Source organism: Martes martes (genome assembly GCF_963455335.1).
Source record: "Martes martes genome assembly, chromosome: 3".
Taxonomy (NCBI): Eukaryota; Metazoa; Chordata; class Mammalia; order Carnivora; family Mustelidae; genus Martes; species Martes martes.
This window is the reverse complement of record NC_137890.1, coordinates 107,554,804-107,576,146: the sequence shown is the minus strand read 5'-3', so window position 1 is coordinate 107,576,146 and position 21,343 is coordinate 107,554,804. Positions and strand designations below refer to the sequence as shown.

The window sequence follows — 21,343 nt, the reverse complement described above, 5'->3', positions numbered from 1 at the left end:
AGAAATATGTGAATGTGATAGACAATCTGTATCACCCTCATCCCAAATTGAAACTGATAATATGATTTTGATGATAAAAGGAAGCTACTATGTTTTAATATATTCCATTCATCTGAAAATAAAATCCTATCTGCATGTTACACATCTCTTTGAATACAACAGCAAAGTATTTTGTTCTTGTTGAGAATAGCTAGTGTATTTACCCTCTTGGACCTATTAATTGATCTGAGAAAGGACCTGGAATGAAATGAGGATGAGAATATCAGTCTCAGTTGGCCATGGGGGACAGATAATACAGAAGACTTCACTCTGGCCAAAGATTCCTATAACCTCAGGAGATAGGAAATTCAGCAGGCAAACTTAACTGCCACACTGTTAATTAAATCAACTTCATTCACTCCTGTCAGACACATATAAGCTGTGATGCCTCAGGCCACACTGAAATACACAAAGAGGATTTGGATTAATTGAACTACACAAATATGAGGCAGGAGAATTGTCCAAGTCCTGACTCCGAATTGTCCAAGTGCTGACTTTGCAGCAAGGTAAAGCATCTTGGGCCCCAAGCATGTCCACATGGCATACTGCTCATCCGGCTATTGAAGGCATGTGATCATCCTCTGCACTCCTGGAAACTCTCTTGTAATACTTCATTCTAACTCCAAAGAAAATAATGTTCACGTTAGGGATAGAAAATCCTTAAGGATACATGGGAAAATATAGGCCTTGTGTTTTTATAATGCCAATTGTCATGTATAATTTCCAATTAATTCCTCATTGTGTTAATCAGATTCTCTTGTAAAGGATCAAGGCTTATGGATTACTCTGGAGATCCAGTCTATGCACCTTAATAAAACTAAAGCCACTACTCATATCCTTTGCCTTAAAAAACAAAAAAACAAAAAACAAAAAACGTTGGACCCATTTTTAAAAGTAAATGATTTTATTTTAAATATTTAAAACTTTAATCTTCTGTTTCATAAAATGTATAATGATACAAATCAGACCTGTAATGGTGTTTTAAAAGTATGTTTTTCTCTACTCTTTTTTTTTTTTTAAGATTTTATTTATTTATTTGACAGACAGAGATCACAAGTAGGCAGAGAGATAGGCAGAGAGAGAGGAGGAAGCAGGCTCCCCGCTGAGCAGAGATCCCAAGGCGGGGCTCGATCCCAGGACCCTGGGATCATGACCTGAGCCGAAGGCAGAGGCCTTAACCCACTGAGCCACCCAGGTGCCCCTCTCTACTCTTCTTAAAATGCTTATTTTATCTGGTCCTAGATATTAAATTAATTTAAATAGCTTTTCTAATTACTTATTTATTTTAAATCCACATAATTATTCTCTTTAATTTACATAAATTCTATTATCTCTTATTCACCCTTCTTTCCCAATTGGTAGATATCACTTATAACAAATTGCTATCTTCAAGAATTTTTCACTTAAGTGAAAAATCTAGCTTTTGATGATATGTGTGTGTGTATTTTAGCATACTACTCATTTATTATGCCCATTTATAAAAGTTATTCTTAAAATACCAGAATAGAATTTACAAAGGAAAAACAATGAAAAGTTTGATAATTTGATCCAAAACAATATGTTAATGTTAAACTTTCACAGAGTGTATTAAAAAGTCTGTTTGGTTTTTTTGTTTGTTTGTTTGTTTGTTTTTTTTGAACACTGAAAAAAAATTAAAATAAAAGTCTGTTTTTAATCTGAAGTATATAGATAAATGTCTCAATTCTGACTTAGAATAGAACATGTAAATATACTAATTAAAAAATTACAAGAAGGGTGCCTGGGTGGCTCAGTGGGTTAAGCCTCTGCCTTTGGCTCAGGTCATGATCTCAGGGTCCTGGGATCAAGCCCTGCATTGGGCTCCCCGCTCAGTGGGGAGCTTGCTTCCTCCTCTCTCTCTGCATGTCTCTCTGCCTACTTGTGATCTCTCCCTCTCTGTCAAATAAATATATAAAATCTTTAAAAAAAATTACAAGAAAACATTATCTACTGCAATTTTTTTCTTTCTCTTTTCTTTCTTTTGTTTTGAAGGAGTACAAACATGTTAAGAGTCCTTCCCTACTGATAAATGAAAATGAGTATAATATGTTAAACTTAAGGGCAATTTTGCCAGATTTAAAAAAGCACATTTATAATCTTTGTCTCCTATTAGTTATATACTACTACTACTAATATAGTAGTGAATGTTGATTTTGGAATGTAAAATACTTGAACTCTACTCAAAGATATCAAAGCATTCTACTCTAGCAAGTTTTACCAACTTTATCAAATACCTTTCCTATATTTGAAATCATGTGTTTCTCAAGCTGGTAATCCATATCTCTGTAATTATCTGTGTTTGTTTGAAATTTGAGTGAGTCAATTTTCATATGTCCTGATCACCTGGCTGAAGGATTTGGTCATAGAGTCCCTAATAGTCTACCGCACACAGGCTCCAACCAAACTTTCTTCAATTAAAAAAAAAAATAAAATGTGCATAACACCAATGTTCTATGTCTTAGTGTTCCATCAATCATAGGCTCTTTAAAGGCAGGTACCATATGGTACAAAGTCAAAATACTTTTCTTATCAATGTATAGCTGTTGAAAAGGGATTCACTAATTGTTCAGTCTTTGTCCTACCAGAGAAGAAATCCCTCCATACCTTGTTAAAGATAGCCTAGAAAGATTCCCAATTTGCACATAGGCTGTTTTATGAGTTTCTTTATTTTTGAATTGTATTCAAGCTTATTCTTCCCACAGTGGAAAACAAATAAACAAAACACACAGACACATGCACACACACATAGAGCTAAAAAATACTAGGCTGGGGGTGTCTGGGTGGCTCAGTCAGTTAAGTGTCTGAGTCTTGATTTTGGCTCAGGTCATAATCTCAGGGTTGTGAGATTAGCCTCCACTTGGGGCTCAGTCTTAAGCAGGAGTCTACTTGAGATTCTCCATCTTCTTTGCTCTCTGCCCACCCCCCATGTGTGCTCTCTTTCTCTCTCTCAAATAAATAAATATTTTATTTATTTATTTTTTATTTATTTTTTATTTTTTTAATTTTTTTTATTTTAATAAACATATAATGTATTTTTATCCCCAGGGGTACAGGTCTGTGAATCGTCTGGTTTACACATTTCACAGCACTCATCATAGCACATACCCTCCCCAATGTCCATTTCCCCACCACCCTCTCCCATCCCCCTTCCCCCCCGCAACCCTCAGTCTGTTTCTTGAGATTGAGTCTTTTATGGTTTGTCTCCCTCCCAATCCCATCTTTTCATTTTTTCTTTTCCTACCTCCCCCCAAACCCCCCCACCTTGCATCTCCACTTCCTCATATCAAAGAGATCATATGATAGTTATATTTCTCCGATTGACTTATTTCACTAAGCATAATACACTCTAGTTCCATCCACGTCATCACAAATGGCAAGATTTCATTTCTTTTGATGGCTGCATAGTATTCCATTGTGTATATATACCACATCTTCTTTATCCATTCATCTGTTGATGGACATCTAGGCGCTTTCCACAGTTTGGCTATTGTGGACATTGCTGCTATAAACATTCGGGTGCACGTGCCCCTTCGGAGCACCACGTTTGTATCTTTAGGATATATACCCAGGAGTGCAATTGCTGGGTCATAGGGTAGCTCTATTTTCAGTTTTTTGAGGAACCTCCACACTGTTTTCCAGAGTGGTTGCACCAGCTTGCATTCCCACCAACAGTGTAGGAGGGTTCCCCTCTCTCCGCATCCTCGCCAGCATCTGTCATTTCTTGACTTGTTAATTTTAGCCATTCTGACTGGTGTGAGGTGGTATCTCATTGTGGTTTTGATTTGTATTTCCCTGATGCCGAGTGATGTGGAGCATTTTTTCATGTGTCTGTTGGCCATCTGGATGTCTTCTTTGCAGAAATGTCTGTTCATGTCCTCTGCCCATTTCTTGACTGGATTATTTGTTCTTTGGGTATTGAGTTTGATAAGCTCTTTATAGATTTTGGATACGAGCCCTTTATCTGATATGTCATTTGCAAATATCTTCTCCCATTCTGTCAGTTGTCTTTTGGTTTTGTTAACTGTTTCCTTTGCTGTGCAAAAGCTTTTGATCTTGATGAAATCCCAATAGTTCATTTTTGCCCTTGCTTCTGTTGCCTTTGGCGATGTTCCTAGGAAGAAGTTGCTGCGGTGGAGATCAAAGAGGTTGCTGCCTGCATTGTCCTCAAGGATTTTGATAGATTCCTTTCGCACATTGAGGTCCTTCATCCACTTTGAGTCTATTTTCGTGTGTGGTGTAAGGAAATAGTCCAATTTCATTTTTCTGCATGTGGCTGTCCAATTTTCCCAGCACCATTTGTTGAAGAGGCTGTCTTTTTTCCATTGGATATTCTTTCCTGCTTTGTCGAAGATTAGTTGACCATAGAGTTGAGGGTCTATTTCTGGGCTCTCTATTCTGTTCCATTGGTCTATATGTCTGTTTTTGTGCCAGTACCATACTGTCTTGATGATGACAGCTTTGTAATAGAGCTTGAAGTCTGGAATTGTGATACCACCGACTTTGGCTTTCTTTTTCAATATTCCTTTGGCTATTCGAGGTCTTTTCTGGTTCCATATAAATTTTAGGATTATTTGTTCTATTTCTTTAAAAAAAATGGATGGGATTTTGATAGGGATTGCATTAAATGTGTAGATTGCTTTAGGTAAAATAGACATTTTCACAATATTTGTTCTTCCAATCCATGAGCATGGAATATTTTTCCATTTCTTTGTGTCTTCCTCAATTTCTTTCATGAGTACTTTATAGTTTTCTGAGTATAGATTCTTTGCCTCTTTGGTTAGATTTATTCCTAGGTATCTTATGGTTTTGGGTACGATTGTAAATGGGACTGACTCCTCAATTTCTCTTTCTTCTGTCTTGTTGTTAGTGTAAAGAAATGCGACTGATTTCTGTGCATTGACTTTATATCCTGACACTTTACTGAATTCCTGTATAAGTTCTAGCAGTTTTGGAGTGGAGCCTTTTGGGTTTTCCACATATAGTATCATATCATCTGCAAAGAGTGATAGTTTGACTTCTTCTTTGCCGATTTGGATGCCTTTAATTTCTTTTTGTTGTCTGATTGCTGAGGCTAGGACTTCTAGTACTACATTGAACAGCAGTGGTGATAACGGACATCCCTGCCGTGTTCCTGACCTTAGTGGAAAAGCTTTCAGTTTTTCTCCATTGAGAATGATATTTGCGGTGGGTTTTTCATAGATGGCTTTGATAATGTTGAGGTATGTGCCTTCTATCCCTACACTTTGAAGAGTTTTAATCAGGAAGGGATGCTGCACTTTGTCAAACGCTTTTTCAGCATCTATTGAGAGTATCATATGGTTCTTACTCTTTCTTTTATTAATGTATTGTATCACATTGATGGATTTGCGGATGTTGAACCAACCTTGCAGCCCTGGAATACATCCCACTTGGTCGTGGTGAATAATCCTTTTAATGTACTGTTGGATCCTATTGGCCAGTATTTTGGTGAGAATTTTCGCATCTGTGTTCATCAAGGATATTGGTCTGTAATTCTCTTTTTTGGTGGGATCCTTTTCTGGTTTTGGGATCAAGGTGATGCTGGCCTCATAGAATGAGTTTGGAAGTTTTCCTTCCATTTCTATTTTTTGGAACAGTTTCAGGAGAATAGGAATTAATTCTTCTTTAAATGTTTGGTAGAATTCCCCTGGGAAGCCGTCTGGTCCTGGACTTTTGTTTGTTTGGAGATTTTTGATGACTGTTTCAATCTCCTTACTGGTTATGGGTCTGTTCAGGTTATCTATTTCTTCCTGGTTCAGTTGTGGTAGTTTATACATCTCTAGAAATGTATCCATTTCTTCCAGGTTGTCAAATTTGTTGCCATAGAGTTGCTCGTAGTATGTTCTTATAATTGTTTGTATTTCTTTGGTGTTGGTTGTGATCTCTCCTCTTTCATTCATGATTTTATTTATTTGCGTCCTTTCTCTTTTCTTTTTGATAAGTCTGGCCAGGGGCTTATCAATCTTATTAATTCTTTCAAAGAACCAGCTCCTAGTTTTGTTGATTTGTTCTATTGTTTTTTTAGTTTCTATTTCATTGATTTCTGCTCTGATCTTTATGATTTCTCTTCTCCTGCTGGGTTTAGGCTTTCTTTGTTGTTCTCTCTCCAGCTCCTTTAGGTGTAGGGTTAGGTTGTGTATTTGAGACCTTTCTTGTTTCTTGAGAAAGGCTTGCACTGCTATATATTTTCCTCTCAGGACTGCCTTTGTTGTGTCCCACAGATTTTGAACTGTTGTGTTTTCATTATCATTTGTTTCCATGAATTTTTTCAATTCTTCTTTAATTTCCTGGTTGACCCATTCATTTTTTAGAAGGATGCTGTTTAGTCTCCATGTATTTGCGTTCTTTCCAAATTTCCTCTTGTGATTGAGTTCGAGCTTCAGAGCATTGTGGTCTGAAAATATTCAGGGAATGATCTCGATCTTTTGGTACCGATTGAGACCTGATTTATGACCCAGGATGTGGTCTATTCTGGAGAATGTTCCATGTGCACTAGAGAAGAATGTATATTCTGTTGCTTTGGGATGGAATGTTCTGAATATATCTGTGATGTCCATCTGGTCCAGTGTGTCATTTAAGGCCTTTATTTCCTTGTTGATCTTTTGCTTAGATGATCTGTCCATTTCAGTGAGGGGAGTGTTAAAGTCCCCTGCTATTATTGTATTACTGTCGATGTATTTCTTTGATTTTGTTATTAATTGGTTTATATAGTTGGCTGCTCCCATGTTAGGGGCATAGATATTTAAGATTGTTAGATCTTCTTGTTGGACAGACCCTTTGAGTATGATATAGTGTCCTTCCTCATCTCTTATTATAGTCTTTGGCTTAAAATCTAATTGATCTGATATAAGGATTGCCACCCCAGCTTTCTTCTGATGTCCATTAGCATGATACATTGTTTTCCACCCCCTCACTTTAAATCTGGAGGTGTCTTCGGGTCTAAAATGAGTTTCTTGTAGGCAGCATATGGATGGGTTTTGTTTTTTTATCCATTCTGATACCCTGTGTCTTTTGATTGGGGCATTTAGCCCATTAACATTCAGGGTAACTATTGAGAGATATGAATTTAGTGCCATTGTATTGCCTGTAAGATGATTGTTACTGTATATTGTTTCTGTTTCTTTCTGATCTACTACTTTTAGGGTCTCTCTTTGCTTAGAGGACCCCTTTCAATATTTCCTGTAGAGCTGGTTTGGTGTTTGCAAATTCTTTCAGCTTTTGTTTGTCCTGGAAGCTCTTTATCTCTCCTTCTATTTTCAATGATAGCCTAGCCGGATATAGTATTCTTGGCTGCATGTTTTTCTCGTTTAGTGCTCTGAATATATCATGCCAGTTCTTTCTGGCCTGCCAGGTCTCTGTGGATAGGTCCGCTGCCAATCTAATGTTTTTACCCTTGTATGTTACAGACTTCTTTTCCCGGGCTGCTTTCAGGATTTTCTCTTTGTCGCTAAGACTTGTAAATTTTACTATCAGGTGACGAGGTGTGGACCTATTTTTATTGATTTTGAGGGGCGTTCTTAGCATCTCCTGGATTTTGATGTTTGTTCCCTTTGCCATATTAGGGAAATTCTCTCCAATAATTGTCTCCAATATACCTTCCGCTCCCCTCTCTCTTTCTTCTTCTTCTGGAATCCCAATTATTCTAATGTTGTGTCGTCTTATGGTGTCACTTATCTCTCGAATCCTCTCCTCGTGTTCCAGTAGTTGTTTGTCTCTCTTTTGCTCAGCTTCTTTATTCTCTGTCATTTGGTCTTCTATGTCACTAATTCTTTCTTCTGCCTCATTTATCCTGGCAGTGAGAGCTTCCATTTTTGATTGCACCTCATGAATAGCTTTTTTGATTTCAACTTGGTTAGATTTTAGTTCTTTTATTTCTCCAGAAAGGGCTTTTATCTCTCCGGAGAGGGTTTCTCTAATATCTTCTATGCCTTTTTCGAGCCCAGCTAGAACCTTGAGAATTGTCATTCTGAACTCTAGATCTGTCATGCTACCTATGTCTGTATTGATTAGGTCTCCAGCCTTCGGTACGGCCTCTTGTTCTTTTTTTTGAGGTGAGTTTTTCCGCCTTGTCATTTTGTCCAGGTAGGATTTGCTTTCTCCTGCTGTGGAATTCCGCTGTTCTTGGTGACTGAAGTTGGTTTTGGATGGTTTCTTGTTGATCTTCTGGGGGAGGGGCCTGTTGTAGTGATTCTCAAGTGTCTTTGCCGCAGGCGGAATTGCATCGCCCTTGCCAGGGGCCAGGCTAAGTAATCCGCTCGGGTTCGCTTTCGGGAGCTTTTGTTCCCTGAGCGCTTTCCGTAGAGTTCCGGAGGACGGGAATGAAGATGGCGGCCTCCCAATCTCTCGGCCCAGAGGAGCCGAGAGCTTGGGGTTCCGCTCCTCAGTGCGCTCTCAGAGCAAAGCGCCCAATAGCCCTGCCTCCCTGGCTTGCGGTCGCGCCTCGAGGAAAGCAGTCAATTGTTGGAGCTGGAGAAAAGCGCCGGGTCGCTTTTGTCTCCGTGGCCTCCGGCCGCGCTCCGAGCCCACCCAGCCTGCGACCGGCACAAGGTAACCCCGGGCTTAGAGCTCACTCCTCGGCTCTGTCGCTGTAGCCGGCTTCCCCGCTCTAATACCTGTGAGCTCTGCGGCACTCAGACACCCCCAGTCCTTCTGTGACCCCGCGGGTCCTGGGGTTATGCTGACCCCGCCTGGGTTTCCCCCCAGTTTAGCCTCTGGAGCGATGTCTCCCAGTGGAGCCGACTTTTAAAAGTCCCGATTTTGTGCTCCGTCGCTCCGCCGCTTGCCGGGTGCCGGCCCCTCCCCCCGGGGTCTATCTTCCCGTCGCTTTGGATTCACTTCTCCGCAGGTCCTACCTTTCAGAAAGTGATCGATTTTCTGTTTCTGGGATTGTTGCTCTTCTTCTCTTCGATTTCCCGTTGGATTTATACGTGTTCACAATGGTTAGATAAGCTATCTAGCTGATCTCCTGCTACCCGATGTCATCTCAGCCTGCTACTTCTCCGCCATCTTGACTCCTCCCCCCTAAATAAATATTTTAAAAGAACCACTAAGCTAATTGTTTCATTGCTATCTTAATAGACTATATAGGTCGCAAAAGGGAAAAGTATAATGGTAATGATATTAGTGGTAATAATACTAATAATATTTATGTAACATTTACCATATGCCAACCATTATTTTAAGCATTATACATATATTCATTCATTTAATCCTAAAATAATCCTGTGAGTTAATCACTATCATTACACCCATTTTAAAGATTAGGAAACTGAAGAAAGAAAGGTTAAGTAATTCACTCAGAGATATGGTGAGTGGCAGAGGCTAGGCCTTGTAATTTCAGAACTAGTGATGCTAGTCACTCCTTTATGCCATTCAAGCATTTCTTTTTCCAAAGAAAATACCAACAATATAATTAGGGACAGAATCCTCCCGATTTTGGAATTCAAGTCCATTTCACTCTTACTGACTCTACATATACTATTTCTAGGTAAAGTTGGCCACTGGTCAAAATGCAAGGAAATTTTCTTATAAAATCATTTTCAGAGAGAAAAATATGAGGAATATTTCTATCAAGTAACACTCATAAATAAAAGAGCCAGAGCATACCTAGAATTTTTTTAATCCTGATAGATTATTAAAAGCTAACATATTTTGAGAATTAACAGTATTGTTAGCAGTATGCTAAGTGCTTTCCATACAGTAGCTAAGTTACCCCTTGTTATCACCCTGTGGTGTAGGTGCTGTGATCAACTTCACTTAATGAGTGGAGAAATTAAAGATCAAAATGACCGAGTTGCTAACCCAAGTGTCAGAAGCAAAATTTCAATCCACATAGTATTGCAAATAAGAAGAGCCAAGTTAGATGTTAAAAGGAAAAGTTATAAAAATAAGAGGGCTATTGAAGATGGAAGTGTTCATGTTGGAGTAGATTTCAAATGTAATACAATTTTTGAAAACCGAATAACAAGATAAAAATCAGCCACAGACTATTAATAAATATAAAGGAAAAAGAATAAACAGCTATTATTTTTCCATTATGCCAGAGCAGGAAAGTGCTCAGTAAAATTAAGTGTCAATAAAGTAAAGACAAAATTAAACTTTTTTTCTAAGCATAGACACAATTAACCTGTGAAAATGACTCATACTGGATGGTAATGAAGCAGATAGCTTAGTGAAATTGAGAACATATCTGATTCACTATAATGGGATTTTCAGTCAGATCAAATCGCACATTCTATTAGCTATCCTGAGTCAGGGCACATGCTGATGAGCAGAAAGGGTCATCAAAGAAATTTTATTTTTCTCCAAGGCCAGGAAGGTCATGATTAAAAAATAGAATAATAGTAAATATTTATTACATGTGCATATGAGGGAGTGTCAGGGAGATGTGCCAGTAGCATGTCAATCAGCTTTGTCCAGTAAGCTCCCATTCTGTACCTCATCCCTGGGAGGGAAAAAGACAAAGGTTTCCTTGGTTTTGAGAGAAGAAAAGGAGTTCACAGTAATTTCTTAAGCAATAGAGAAATGAAAACACCTTTATGATGCTGTGGACAGTTTGGAAGGTTGTTCATGAAATGGAGAAAAGTGAGGGTAGGTCTCAACCCAGGAATAGCACAGTTTTAAAGATCTCTGCACTGGGGATCATCTGACTTGGATTTTTGTTCCAATTCTACCACTTCTTGTGTGATAATAAATGATAACCCTTCACTTTAAAGTGTTGGCATTTTCCTTTCTGTGGAGGGTTTGAATTAGTTGAACTCATATAAGGTTATATATTTATAACATTCCTTTGAATTACTACTGCCTGTATTTTACAGAGGTCTGAATAGTGTCCTTTTAAAAATAAGATTTTTTTTTAGAATAATAGAATATAGAGTATCTCTGAGTACAGATAGAATAAATAAATTTAGTAGAATAAAATAATAGAATATAGAGAATGATTTCAGTGTTTCTTTGGGTTTCACTGTTCATACAGTTCCATAATGAAAACCTGTTCAGGGCTTTCAAAGGTGTGCTTCTGCTGGACCTGTTCATCTTTTAGCAAGAGAGCATTCCTATCATTTTGATTACTCAGATTACATATTGCAAGTTTCGAAATGCTTACTTTTTGAGCATAGTACTTGTTCATACTACCTGATTTTTTTTTTTTCTAAACAGTCTGTATCACTCTATTTATGTTCTGAGAACTCTCTCCCTTTGCTGTGTCATCCCTTATATTTTCCTGTTTTCCTGCCAATCACTGTTTCATGTAAAATATGATGAGATAGGGCCTGCCATTCATAAAATGGCATTCAAAATAAAACCAAAAAATATGCCATGGAATGACACTTTCCAAAATCACACTATAAAGAATCCATGAATCAGAATTCATCCCTTTTTGAATTAAACATTTTCTTAACTAGAACATAACAGTGGGCACTATTGTAAAATGTGTTACTCCCTTGTTTTTTTCTTTTTACAGATCTGGATAACGTGGAAGGCATTGCTGTGGACTGGATTGGAAATAACCTTTACTGGACAAACGATGGCCATAGGAAGACCATTAATGTGGCCAGGCTGGAAAAAGCTTCTCAGAGTCGGAAGACTCTTTTAGAAGGAGAAATGTCCCATCCCAGAGGGATTGTGGTGGATCCTGTTAATGGGTATGTGATAGTTGATCAGTTTGATATGAGGAAAATATTGTTTTAATATATTTAGTAGTAGCGGGTTTGATTTAAATTCACACATGAATGACTTGAATTGGAAAAGTTACTCATTTAATGATTTTCTCTTGTAGAAAATGTGCTAAATAAATGTGTCAAAATACATTTAACTGAAATAAATGGATTATTTGTGTAAAGGATATATTTACTTGATTTACTCAGACAAGGACCATAATTCTCCATTTTAGTCTGTCTGACACCAAGATAAATAATCAATTGAGAGAATCGATCAATTTAATTTTTAAAGGGTATTAAAATTTAATGTATTCAGAAAATAGAAAAGGTTTTTTTGTTTTTTGTTTTTGTTTTTTTGGATACATTTACTGTGGGGCAGGCATTTTGTTAAATGGGCTCACTATCTGCTGTAATCCTTACAATAATCTTTTGAACTAGTTGCTATTCTCATCTTTGCCTTACAAAGAATAAATTGATAACTGATTTACAAAATACCATTAAATTATTAAGTGACCGAGTAGATATTTAAATCCCATCAGTCTGTCTCCAAGAATTTACTCAGAGTCACTATACTCCACTACTTTTTACTAGTCAAGGTTAGTAATCACATAATTCTAGACATAACCACAGTTTTCTTATAGTGAAATTATTCTGTACTATGTGCTACTTGTTTTAGGATGGAATAGTTTGTGAAATTCTCAAGAATATATTTTCCTTTGATTTTTATTCAGAGATATTACCTGAATACAAACAATACCATATATCTAGAAATACTGAAGAATGTGAACAGTCCTAACTGAATGTCAGAAGTAAATGAATGAATTACATATTCCAAGTGTACAATTGTTATATGTGATGTTTATCCCTCCCATCTCTTACATCACACTGTTTTAAAATAGCATAACATACTACATACTAGGTGTGTAGTAATTCCTTACTACACACGTAGAAAAATACTCAATTGCCGAGGAAAACTGTGGCTCCCTAATAAACTGAGATCACCAGATTGTAGTTCCTAGAATTGATGGTGTTGAGAATAGCTCCAAACAAATACAATTAAGGTACTTCTTCTAGGCTGACATTTAAGCAGTGGATAATACCACTGTATGTGTTTTTATAAGACATAATTATAAAGTAATTCCAGTGATTTTATGTGTGGATTCTATAATTATCTGTCCTATTCCTGAACTTTTAAACCAACTCATCTATTTGACCTTTAAATCAAGGCAATCTTAATTTTAAGAGAAACTATTTATTACACACTGTCTAAATCTACTTGAAGCAAGATATCTTAAAACAGCATCTTCCTGTTCAGTATTCTGTTAGAGAAATATTTTGTTATAGAGTTAAATAGTATTTGTGGTGCTCACACAGATAACGCAAATATGGAGGTCATAGAATCATGTGATTTAGAAAGGAATTTAGAGGCCACTAGTCCCATCTCTCTATTCAAATTCAAGAATCCCTTTCAACAGTTTCCTAATAGGCAGACATCCAACTTGGATTTGAAAACCCATAACATCTACATAGTTTATAGTATTTGGGGGCAATTCCAGTTGACTTTTTTTTTCCTTTTTATTAAGGCAATATCTGCATCTCTGTAATATCTGCGAGCTGACCCTATATTTGCCTCTGGTATTACAAAGAATGACTTTTATACCTTTTGTATTAGACATCTTCTATTTTCTATTGTGCACCAACCTGAAAAACACATATGTGTGTATGTATGTATATAATGCATATATATTTGCATATACATACATTTTTCCCCCCTAGCAATATACTATTCCCAGAATTTTGTTCTAGGTATATAGTTAACAAAACAGGTGTAGCCTTAAACCTTGTGAAGCATCTTCTGCTATCTGCAAGGTGGGGGATAAGCAGATAGAAAAAGAAATAAGTACCAAATAAGCATCTAATGTAATTTCTGCAGACCAGAATGCAGGAAGAGAACAAACAGGATGACATAATGGAGACTAACAGGTAGAGCGATTTCAGGAGGTTTGCAGAAAGGCCTCTCTAAGGAGGCATATTTTAAATCAAGATTTCACTAACTACAGGAAATGAAACATCAATAGACAGTGAGGAAAAGTGTATTTTAGATCAAGAAAATGGTACATTTGAAGATCTTAAGTTGGGTAAAAGCTTGACTATCAGAGGAACTGAGATGGAGACAGTGGCTGGACTGTTGATAGCGAGGGAAGAAGTGATAAAGATGTGGTTGGAAAGGAAGCAGGACCTTGTCTGCCTGGATGAGAGCTTTGTACTTTTTCTTCAGTGCAAGTGTGGAATAGGGAAGTGAGAATTAAATATATATTTTAAAAAATCTAATATGACTCTTTTATGGAGAATGGATTGGAAAATAACAGTAGAATTGTGTGAATTTAATTGTCCAAATAATTGTTTGACCGTAATATAATTTTTAAAAAAGAAGACAAAACTTTACCTTGGAAAGTCCACTTAAAATAAGAACAATATAACTTCACAGAACATTAAAAATGAGAAACTTGGGGGCACCTGGGTGGCTCAGTGGGTTAAGCCTCTGCCTTCGGCTCAGGTCATGATCTCAGGGTCCTGGGATCGAGCCCCGCATCAGGGTCTCTGCTAGGTGGGGAGCCTGCTTCTCCCTCTCTCTCTGCCTGCCTCTCTGCCTACTTGTGCTCTCTCTCTCTGTCAAATAGATAAATAAAATCTTAAAAAAAAATGAGAAACTTGGTTTATTTACTTTTTTTCCTACGATAATACCTATTTATAACTGTACACAAGAGGGAAGAATTACAGGGTTTTCCTACTATAAGAGCCAATTAACAAAAATTACTCATTTCAGAGCTAAGCTTTATCCAAAGTTTCATAAACAATGACAGAATCAGTAAAGAATTTGTTCATTTATTTCTTTATTAAAATATATTCTTGATTAACTACCATATAGAGCAATAGAAATCAGTAAGACAGTAATTGCCCTCAAGGAGTTTATAAGCTGGTGTGCTTGGTGTACACACACGTGCACACACAAATCACCTATAAAATAAAGTAGAATGAAATAATGCTCTTCAAAAAATCATTGAGGTTTTCAATTCAGAATTGAGCTTCAGAGAATGAATAGTATTTCTCATGAGTAGATTTGGTCTTAGGGGCTTAGGATGTGCAGTCATAGGGTTAGTCACTGTACTCTGACAGGGCATTTTCAGTATGTGTTTAGAGGCAGGGATGTTAATGGCAGTTTTGAGATGAGATGAGTTCACTAAGGTTAGGGCAGAGGGCATGTGAAGGAACATAGTAGGAGACGAAACTAGAAATATGCAGATATCTTCAATGTTGGGGTTAAAAGATGGGATCATTTTTTTTTTTTTTTCTGACAGCAGAGTAATTGGAAAGTTTTGAGAATAAAAGTCACATTTTTCAATTCATGATTTAGGAAGACAGGTAATAGAAATATGATAGTTGTATGGGAACAACCTATTAGAAGTTCCCTTTGAAACAGGATAAAAGACAGAGTACAGCATTTGTAATAGAAATAGAAAAGTGGGGATTGGGTAAAGAGACACTGAAAGAATGGAATTGTCAGGCTTCAACAGTTGTAGAAATGGGGATAAAGCTGGAGGAAGAATTGGTCATGATGGCACTGTTTCTCAAACTGATAGCTACAGATGAATTCCCACCTTTCCAGTAATTTCGCACTTCACAATTTATATCGGTGACTTAGAAACCTGCGTCTCCAGTTCTGACTTCTCAAAATATTACCCTTCGTAAGTACGTCCAAAGCTAAGGGCATATTTCCCCTCAAACATGATCTCTGGTATCCCTATCTCAATTAATAGTGCCACACCCTCTAGTTAACAGTAGCTATTATGGTAGTACTAAATTGAGGGTTTTTTTAACAGTAAAGTTTATGTTTTTTTCCATGGCATAGAAGTGCTTAATAATTTAAATAAGTCTAGGCAACCACGTAATATAATATAATATAATTTAATTGGGGATATGATCAATATCAACAAATGCAACCTTAGTGTTATAGGGTTCAAATACAAATAAGAAATAATCCCTGCCGTTAATTATTTTAATTTTTAATTTTAATAAAAACCATCAGACATGTAACACCATTAAATATCACATAAGGCATAAATGCAATAAACATTATTTAAAAAACTAAAAAGAAATGTCACTAAGAAACAAAGGAAAGACCTTATTTTCACAGAAAGGGTAGAAATAGACTTCATCAAATAATTGTATTTGAACAGGACTTGAAAAATAGAGGTGCAATTTTTCTTTCCATATTAGCAGAAGGCTTACTTGACCTAATACTTATTTAATGAATACCTAAGTTCCACATATAAAAAGATTTATATTAGTTTCTGCTTACTTTATCGGTTATATTTCCTATTTTCTGTTTAGGAATCACCACATTTCATACTGATTATAAGGCTTCCACAACATAACTTTTCATCACATAATGAAATTGATATATGATGATCACATACCTAGCCTTGGTTAGATTAGCACCCTTGTTTAAATTTTTTCTTATATTCTGTTTGAATAAAAATAATCTTAGATAATGGATCAGATCACAAACAATGATTTCTAAATACCAAAACAATATAAATTATGCTTAGATTCACCAGAATTACCCCTCATGTACGTGTCTGCGTGTATATGCAATTTGGGTTGGAGAATCAAAGAAAAAAAAAGAGAGAGACGAAACCTACAGGTGAAGATAATTGCAATTTTAACAAGTTGTAAATTAGCAACAACAATAAAACTGCATTGATTAACCATATTTAAGACTTCATACAGTATTAATAAAGATAAAAGTTGTATATTCCTCTTTTACGTAGTTGATTTATACAGTAGAAGTCAACTAGTTATATCCAAGAAACATAGGACTAGAGCAAATAGAATTACTGTCCTGTTTGCTCCTAATTTGTTCCAATAATAAGACCACTTGAAGAACAGGCTGGATGCAAGATAACCATATTTCCATGTTTATTTCTAGGATTAGAATGTATTTTTACTTAATAAAGTTCACCAATCTCAATATATTTCCTTAGGTCTAAAAAGACATATCAACATAATTTTAAACTGTTAAGGGAATTTTTAAAAAGCTTAACTGGTATAAAATAGTGAATGGTGTGTTACACCCTCAGTTGTTCCAAATCTTCCTGTTTAGATCACAGTAGGATTTTTTAGTCAGGGAAACAGATTTTTCCCAAAGTACCTCAGAAATTCTTTAGGGTCCACAAAATGGGGGAGGCAGAGGATCTACTAAGGGCACTTTTAGGGTCAGCAGCTTAGAAAAGCTTTAGAGCTTTATAAAGTTGTAGATGAGGTGACTGAATTAAAACCTACACTTTAATTAATAACTCCAGAACTTTCACATGACCCTGGAGCAACACTTGTAGAGGGTTTTAACCTTATTCATGAGGGAATTAGAACATTCGCTCAAGGCCCCCTTTCCCACTGTTATAGCTTACACAAAAGACTTGTTTTTAAAGGCAGAAGCTTTTGTTTGAGATAGAAATTAAACCTCAAAATCTCAAGGTCAGTCAACCCGATGTTATTAAACTTATGTGCCGCTAAATCATCTTCTGTGGGTTTTGAGGTAATAATAAGCAGCAATAAAGCAGAGATAATTTGCATGAGGAAGACAAATTAGACTTGGCCAAATAAACCCAGTATGACCATACCCTTTAATACAAAGACAATCCAGTTGCCTGTCTTACGAAATAATAATTCAACTGAGATTAAATAAAGCCTGGAGTAGATCGTTAACGGCACCATGTGTTCTCAGAAGCACATAATTGATTATATGTTTTCTGAAGTGGACAACATTTAAAAATAGGAATGCTTTGAAAATCATTTTCCAAGCTTGGTATCAACACCAAAGAAAATCAGTATTTGGCACTTTGTGTTAGGCTAAATGGCAAATGAGACCAGTGAGTGCGGTAGTGGGTTTTCCGTGATGTGTCCGAATGTGGCTTCACTGAACACATCTGTACTTCCCCGAGGACTCCACAGATGCCCCCTCGTTTTGGCAGATGAGCCTTTAGATAGGAGGAGAAATCAGAATGTAATTCGATTTTAGGGCAGTGCCCAAGCTAGAGAAGCATCCCTCTGTATGGCGGCTGTTTGAAATAACACGTGTGCACTCTTGTTTGTAACGTCTTAGTTGGATGTATTGGACAGACTGGGAGGAAGATGAAATAGATGACAGCGTGGGAAGGATCGAGAAGGCCTGGATGGATGGCTTCAATCGGCAGATTTTTGTGACTTCAAAGATGCTGTGGCCAAACGGTTTAACTCTGGACTTTCACACCAACACATTATACTGGTGTGACGCCTATTATGATCATATTGAAAAAGTGTTTTTGAATGGAACTCACAGGAAGGTAAAAGAAAAATACTGCTTTTTTTTTAAAAAAAAAAAAAACCTCGCAGGCTTCTTCTTCACAGAGCCTTGTTGTGTTGTGTTAAAAATACTTTCAAGTTTATTTTTACCCCTCTGAGGTGGCTGCCAGTAGTCTCTGTGGGGTGGCTAAAGGAGGCTGAGCATTAAGTAGTGCAGCTGGCACTTGCCTCCGGGAGACCAGGACTGGCTCACTGTGGTATGCCAGGATTTGTAGGATTTTAAAAAGAAGCTCTCAGAATATCAGAGCTGTTTTAAAATGCAGTTTTTCTCAATTATTTGAGTTTGCTATGACCAAGCAACCCAACACTATTCAAGTATCTTTAATATTTGCAGGTGAAATTTAACCTCTATATTATGAAAAAGTAATTATAGTACATTTATTTAAATAAAGAACTTCATGGCAGTGGAGTTGAAACACAAAATGAACTGGACTTCAAGCCTATTGCTATGAATAAGTATCAACTTCTTCTTGCCTCTTTTGGTAGGATCATTGCAAAATGATTTTGAAAGTCTTGGGTAAATCGGAGGGTGGAGTTGACTGGGTGCCAAAAAGGGCAGTGTTGACAAAACAACACATCTCTATCTTATCTTATAATAACCTGAGTGCATATAACACTATGAACTGACTTTAACTCTTTAGTTAAATGATAGGAAACGGAATGTTAGAATTGATCAAATGCTTCCATTGATCAAAATGCTCTCTTTTTGGAGAGAAAGACTGCACAGTTGGCCAAGCCTACTCATTATGACTTCCGTTTGGGAGATAAACAGTACAGTAATCAATTAAGGCTGCTTCAGTCGTTGGGTGACTCTAACCCCGCTTTTAGTATTTTCCCCCAAATAGTAAAATTGATTGGCATTTAACCTAATGTCACATACTTAATAGGTGCCAGATAAATATGTATGATTCCTCTAAAGATATTGATATGTACACCACATGGACAGCATTATAATGGCTAGCATATTTTAGCCTTCATGGAGGTGAGAAAATAAGGTAAAAAACTTAATTATTCAGTATATGAATATGTGGTATAATGAATTCAGATAACAGGAGCAAAAATTGAATTTTTAACTCCACATTATTTAGATAACTTCTTCAATTCTTTAATGTTAAATGGAGTGTGTACAAAATGCTTTTTCCTGTTGTATACAATATCATTTTATAAATGGTGAACAGTGAAGAGGTATTATTATTGGAGGTGTGATTCCTTATTCCTCTTATACAAGCCTCTGGGTCAAACAGCACTTTTCATATGATTGCTCTACTTAAACAAAAACAAAATACAACTAGAATGTAAAGAATATACTAAGAAAACCAGAACTGAAATGAGCCAGTGAGTCTTGTTTATCTACTTACTACTAATAAATGTTTCTATGTTCAAAATTAAAAACTTCACCTCCCTCCTCATCATTTCCTAGATTTCTTCAGTTTGCTTTCGTGCAATTAAGTAGGAGAATCCCGGGACACCTGGGTGGTTCAGTTGGTTAAGCAGCTGCCTTCAGCTCAGGTCATGATCCCAGCGTCCTGGGATCGAGTCCCGCATCGGGCTCCTTGCTCGGCGGGGAGCCTGCTTCTCCCTCTGCCTCTGCCTACCACTCTGTCTGCCTGTGCTCACTCGCTCGCTCTCTCTAACAAATAAATAAATTTTTAAAAAAATTAAAAAAAAAAATAAGTAGGAGAATCCCTTTCACTCCCAATGTTGTAAGACCATGTTTTTTTTTGTTTTGTTTTGTTTTTTTTATTCCTTGGCTGTTGGATAAGTGATATCACAATACACATAATGACACTAATTGCTCAGATCAATTTCCATTCCAGGTTATGATACTGGAATATCATAAGGGAAAGAGCAGGAAAGAGTGTCAGGCAAAGTCATTTTAATGTTTACATTTCTTGATCATATGAGTAATGTCATATATGAAAGAAATTAAATGGATGAAATACAACTGATCTTCAAATACCATGTCCTAAAAACAGAAAAATAAGCTCACATTGTGAAATCCATTTTTCAAATGGATTTAGTTATTAGTTAGATCATTATCTGTTATACTTATTTGAATATCCTTTGTTCTAAAAGTTTATTTACATTTTTAAAGGTCAGTTCTGATTTTTCACAACGTGTTTATATTTTACAGGTTGTTTACAGTGGGAAAGAGTTGAACCATCCTTTCGGACTGTCGCATCATGGGAATTACGTGTTCTGGACTGATTATATGAACGGTTCCATTTTTCAGCTAGATTTGGTAACGAATGAGGTGACATTACTGAGGCATGAAAGACCACCCCTGTTTGGGCTGCAGATTTATGATCCACGAAAACAACAAGGTATTAAAAACTATATAAAAATTCTACTGACTTCTACCTACGGTAATACTTCACAGAGTTTGCAAAAGCTTTGGTTTTGTCAGTGTTGCTGAAGTTTTATGATAAAAGGTGTCCAGTCACTCCAAAGCAAATCAAATCTTATACTTTGTTACCATAATCTTTTATTATTTATTGTTCAAAATAGCCTAAGTGAGTAACTGGTTAATTCTATCTGAGTGAAATTCAAGGATTTCTCCAAATGCTTCTTTTTTCATGTCATCTTCATGTAACTTAGACTAAGGAAGACTGAAGAAGACTGATATTTAAAGTAAAAAATTTTTAAAAATCCATTTAATGTTTTAAAGATTAAGTATTGTGAGCAATGAGAAAAACTTTTCATGGGAAGGAAGTATTATGTGAAAATATTTTGAAATAAGTCATACTATGAGAAGAGTATTGTAAAAAGTGTATTAGTATATTTATCCTATTAGTTTCATGTCCATTTAAGGAATGTTTAAATATTTTAGATATTATGAAAGGGAAATAATCTACCATGATATTTATGTTGTATTAAAATCAGATAATATTATCATATATTTTACCTACATGAGTTATTAATATTTATTAGACCATCTACAAATTGCTTGACTCAAAATTTAGGTATTAAACATAGAAAACAGCTTAGTAAATAATGTGGTAGACTTTTGTTATGAATCTAAATTGTCACTGTTCCTTTTATTTATGGAGATATTCTTATGAAAATTTAATGAGCATACATTTCAATAAATTTAGTTTGAAAAAATAATATCCTGAGTTTTTCAGTGCATATATTGTCAATAGAAAGTTATCCAGTAGTAAAAGACTTTTTTTAAGGTACTTCAGCTAAATCAGAGATTTTAAAAGCAA

General features: G+C 36.2%; 1 protein-coding gene across 1 annotated transcript in view; it reads left to right on the top strand.

The window, feature by feature from the left end:
* LRP1B (LDL receptor related protein 1B) overlaps positions 1 to 21,343 on the top strand; it is a gene marked incomplete at both ends in the record, with an annotated part of 1,929,835 nt that overhangs the window by 1,135,990 nt on the left and 772,502 nt on the right. Inside the window, 3 exons of the mRNA XM_080798957.1 lie at positions 11,537 to 11,717; positions 17,896 to 18,115; positions 20,269 to 20,458. Coding sequence (XP_080655083.1) covers positions 11,537 to 11,717; positions 17,896 to 18,115; positions 20,269 to 20,458 — 591 coding nt within the window. The remainder of the gene's footprint in view (positions 1 to 11,536; positions 11,718 to 17,895; positions 18,116 to 20,268; positions 20,459 to 21,343) is intronic.